Here is a 3,635-nt window from a genome sequence, read left to right as displayed (position 1 = left end):
AGAGAGAGATCAGAGAAGAGTGGGTACTCATGCATACTGCTCCTGCAGCTTTAGTCTGGCTCTCTGGCATTTAGTTCGATAGAATTAGTTACTGCTGCTTTTGCAGCTTCTCCGTTATGGTTTGATTGCTTTTGCCTATGTTTCCAATAGGGTTTAATTTTTTTGGCTTTCTTGTAGATGATTGTTTATTTTTAAACAGGAAGCAAATTAGGATGAAATCCCACGTGCCTAATTTAGGGGCTTCCTCCGTACTTATATGTAGCTGTGAATGGGGCAGGGCACCAGCAATCTGTTCTTCCTATTTTAGCAGCAGCATGCGTTTTCCTGTATGATGAGCAGAGAAAAGTAGTCTCATCTGAAGACACACAGTATTTTGTTTCTGGGCTTGAGTGTCCTCTGAGGTCAGTCCTGCCTCCTGAAGCAAAAGGACCCAACAGCAGATGCCGGATTGTGGTCTGCTGCGGTGTCGAAGGTGGCAGGATCCTCTTTYGTGCACCTGCAGAAAGGTGCATGTCCTACTTTAAAGCTTAGCTTGAGCAAGAACGATACGTGAGAAAGGTGCCCATCTCCCCTGGAATAAGTGCTCCCAATAGGTATTGCTGCCTGTAGATAGGCACCTGAGGAGTTTTCAGATTAAGCAGAGAAAACTTGGAATTCAAGGCAAGACARCCTAGATAGGCTTGTTGGCTCTGGTTTTAGTCTCAGGCTAGCATCTCAGTTCAGGCCAGATCTAGATATACTGTATCCCACCTCTACACTGGTCAGCATACAAATCAGCTGTTGAAGCACTCTGGACTGGTTTACCTCTCTGCTTACACTACCTTCTTAAAACATTTTTCCCAACGCTTAATGTAAGGCTCAATATTACCAATTCTTTTCTTGCTTGGAAAAAGAACATATGAACAATGTCGGTACCTTCAAAATCAGTTTAACTGGAGGGGACTTACAAAGCCCAGATTTAATACTGTTAATGAGAATGAAATCTGCAGCACTTTTAGGAAAATAACCTGTTCTCTTTCTAAGCAGTTTTCTCTAGTCTTCTGTTTATTTTCTAAGGCCTTGAAGCTGATGCTTTAAAACCAGTCTCAGTTAATGCAAATATTTGGTTTGTCTCTGCCCTGTTTAGTTATGAAGTTGAAACTTACTCAGCACAGTGGCTGGATGGGGCAAGAGGTTTCCATGCCAGCTCTCCCCGTTAGAGAGGGATCGGTGACACAGTTTGGTAGCTGCAACATGGAGGTAGGGACAGGCTGGGAACGGGGGACTCYGTATTTACAGTAGAGATTTTGCAAGTCTCTTATGTTTTCCTGGCACACACAGCAGTCTTTTTCTTCCAGTTAGAGTTGCTCAGTGTATTTACGGAAAGATAAGCTAGAATTGCTGCTGCGTGGCAATGCATGAGGACCAGTGCCCCATGAAGCCACTGAAGCGAAGTGGCATGTTAAAAGATTGACTTAAAAGGGGAAGGCTGTTGATGGCAGGGGATTTGTTTTCAGTGCTCTTGCTAATTTTTCTCTTCCTCTTTATTTCCACGTAGGCTGAAGAGCATTATTGGAATGGGAACAGGAGCTGGTGCCTACATCTTAACTAGGTTTGCTGTAAGTTTCCTTGAGCTTTCTTAAAGACTTACCGGACGTGTTGCAGCCCCTGCAGCTCGTACAGGCAATTCCAGCTCTGCTGTGCAGTTTGGATTGTGAGTGAAATACCATGAGCTGCGGGAGAGCTCATCCAGAAGACCCAGACTTTCCATTTTAAGGCCTGGGCTCTACCCAGTTCATTTGCGGAAGGTTTTTTTAATGGGTGTTCTCTATTTAAACGGAGGGTGGAGAAGTTAAATCTTAATGTACTCCAGCTGCTCAGTTGAATTGCTTTAATGAAGAGAATTTTTTTTTCCATACATATGCTTGTTTTGTGCAAGATAAAACTAGACCTGCCACCTCTCTTCCTAGGAGCAGATTTGCTAACTTACATTTTATGCTGACTGGCAGCTTGCAGAGGATATGCAATGAGTCTAACTCTTTCTCTTCCCTTCCCCCAGTTAAACCACTCAGATATGGTGGAAGGACTAGTTCTCATTAACGTAAACCCTTGTGCTGAAGGCTGGATGGACTGGGCAGCAACTAAGGTAAACACTTTTTAGTTAGAAAAATCAATCATATCGTGAGCCTGTTGAGCATGAGAAGCCTGAGCAAGTGTGTATAATAAGGAATGGCTGCAGATGGAAAACATTGCTAATTCCTTTTGAGTTTATTCTTCCGTTTAMAAACCTACCTCCTGTAGGGCTAGCGATTAAAGAAATAAGTAGTTCCAGGAAAATGGATACCTCTGGTACAATGAAGCTAGTGGGTATGGCTAAAATTTTCAAGAGATGGTAGCTTTGGGGGGAAACCTCTTTTAACCCAGAGCATGATATAGATTTGGAAATAACTTTCTTTCAAGTGAACTTCAAGCTTAGTGGAACATCCAGTATTCATTTCTTTTCCGTGACTTTATTTACCAGCACAGTCCAAAATGTGAACTAAAGCACTGAAAAATGTTCAAAACAAAATACTCCATGTTTTAATGATCCAGCTGAGTCCTAGATGCTAAAAAGACTCAAAAGGGCATTGGCTACAGTAACTATGAACAGACTGTCTAGACTTTTAAGTGAAAGCTCATATACAAAAAAGCCCTGTTAACTGTATCCATTTGCAGTWGTAAGATTTCAATATGATAAAACAGGTGGTGAGATGTGATTTCAAAAAGATCTTTGGAAATTATGTGTCAATAAGTGTTACATTACCTGTCACCTAAATATTTTAATACATTACCTGTTACTTAAATGTTTTGAGAGGCTAGATATGTCAGGATCAGCTGATGGAAGATGCTTTGTAATGTTTAGGCTTATGTCCAAGAGAATGCAGTTGTTATAAACAACCTGAGAAGTACCAAAAATCATTTTTTTTAACCATACACAGAGGAAACCTACTGAAAGTGTCTAGGGAGATATTTATTATGAAAGCCTCATAATACTGGGAGAAACTTTCCAGAGCTTACATATCAGTTTATTTTGGTAAGTTTAATTGGTCCAGAACTATATTTAGTAGATCTTCTCCAATTCGATGTGCAAATAGACCTATTTTGGGTATCTCACYCAACATCTCACTTTACATAAATTCTTCCATATCTCTGCCTCTGCCTTTCTTCTCTGCTAGGCACTGCCAACCTTAGATGAACAAGGCACCAGTTGTACATGCTTTTAAGAACAGAAAGATACATGTGTGTTGGGACATGAGCTCCATGTCCCTTAGTTACTGCCTCCAAAATGTTGTCCATATGCATTGTTAGGGAGGAGACTGGGCATTTTAGATTAAATTATATGCATCTGTTTGGGTTATTTAGTGYTCTTGTAAGAGAAATGCCATTTATACATATACCACTAGCAGTGTGTTCCCTACATAGCTGCAGTAGTAAATACRTCCTGTGAGAACTCAAACACAAGCAATGCCTAATGTTATAGCTGGATTGGGGAGGAAAATATCAATCCAGTTTATAGAACATAAGGACTGTAGTGAAACATCAGTTTAATTATAGGTAGTAAAAGTCTTCAGTTGCTCAAGGATTGTTTTCATAACATACTTTTTTTTTTTTTTTTT

The 3,635-nt window shown here is 40.5% G+C and overlaps 1 protein-coding gene across 3 annotated transcripts in view; it reads left to right on the top strand.

The window, feature by feature from the left end:
- The window catches only part of NDRG1 (N-myc downstream regulated 1), a 39,635-nt gene that overhangs the window by 26,542 nt on the left and 9,458 nt on the right, over positions 1-3,635 (top strand). For all 3 annotated transcript variants that reach the window (XM_085320154.1, XM_085319991.1, XM_085320075.1), the window contains exons 7-8: positions 1,538-1,598; positions 2,039-2,125. In XM_085320154.1, the coding sequence (XP_085176280.1) occupies positions 1,538-1,598; positions 2,039-2,125 (148 nt within the window). The remainder of the gene's footprint in view (positions 1-1,537; positions 1,599-2,038; positions 2,126-3,635) is intronic.

The sequence above is a fragment of the Rhea americana genome, unplaced genomic scaffold, assembly GCF_003343005.1.
Source record: "Rhea americana isolate MKP2758 unplaced genomic scaffold, rheAme1 scaffold_0, whole genome shotgun sequence".
In the NCBI taxonomy this organism is placed as follows: Eukaryota; Metazoa; Chordata; class Aves; order Rheiformes; family Rheidae; genus Rhea; species Rhea americana.
Note: the sequence above shows the minus strand (reverse complement) of the source record. Positions and strands in the feature narration are given on the sequence as shown.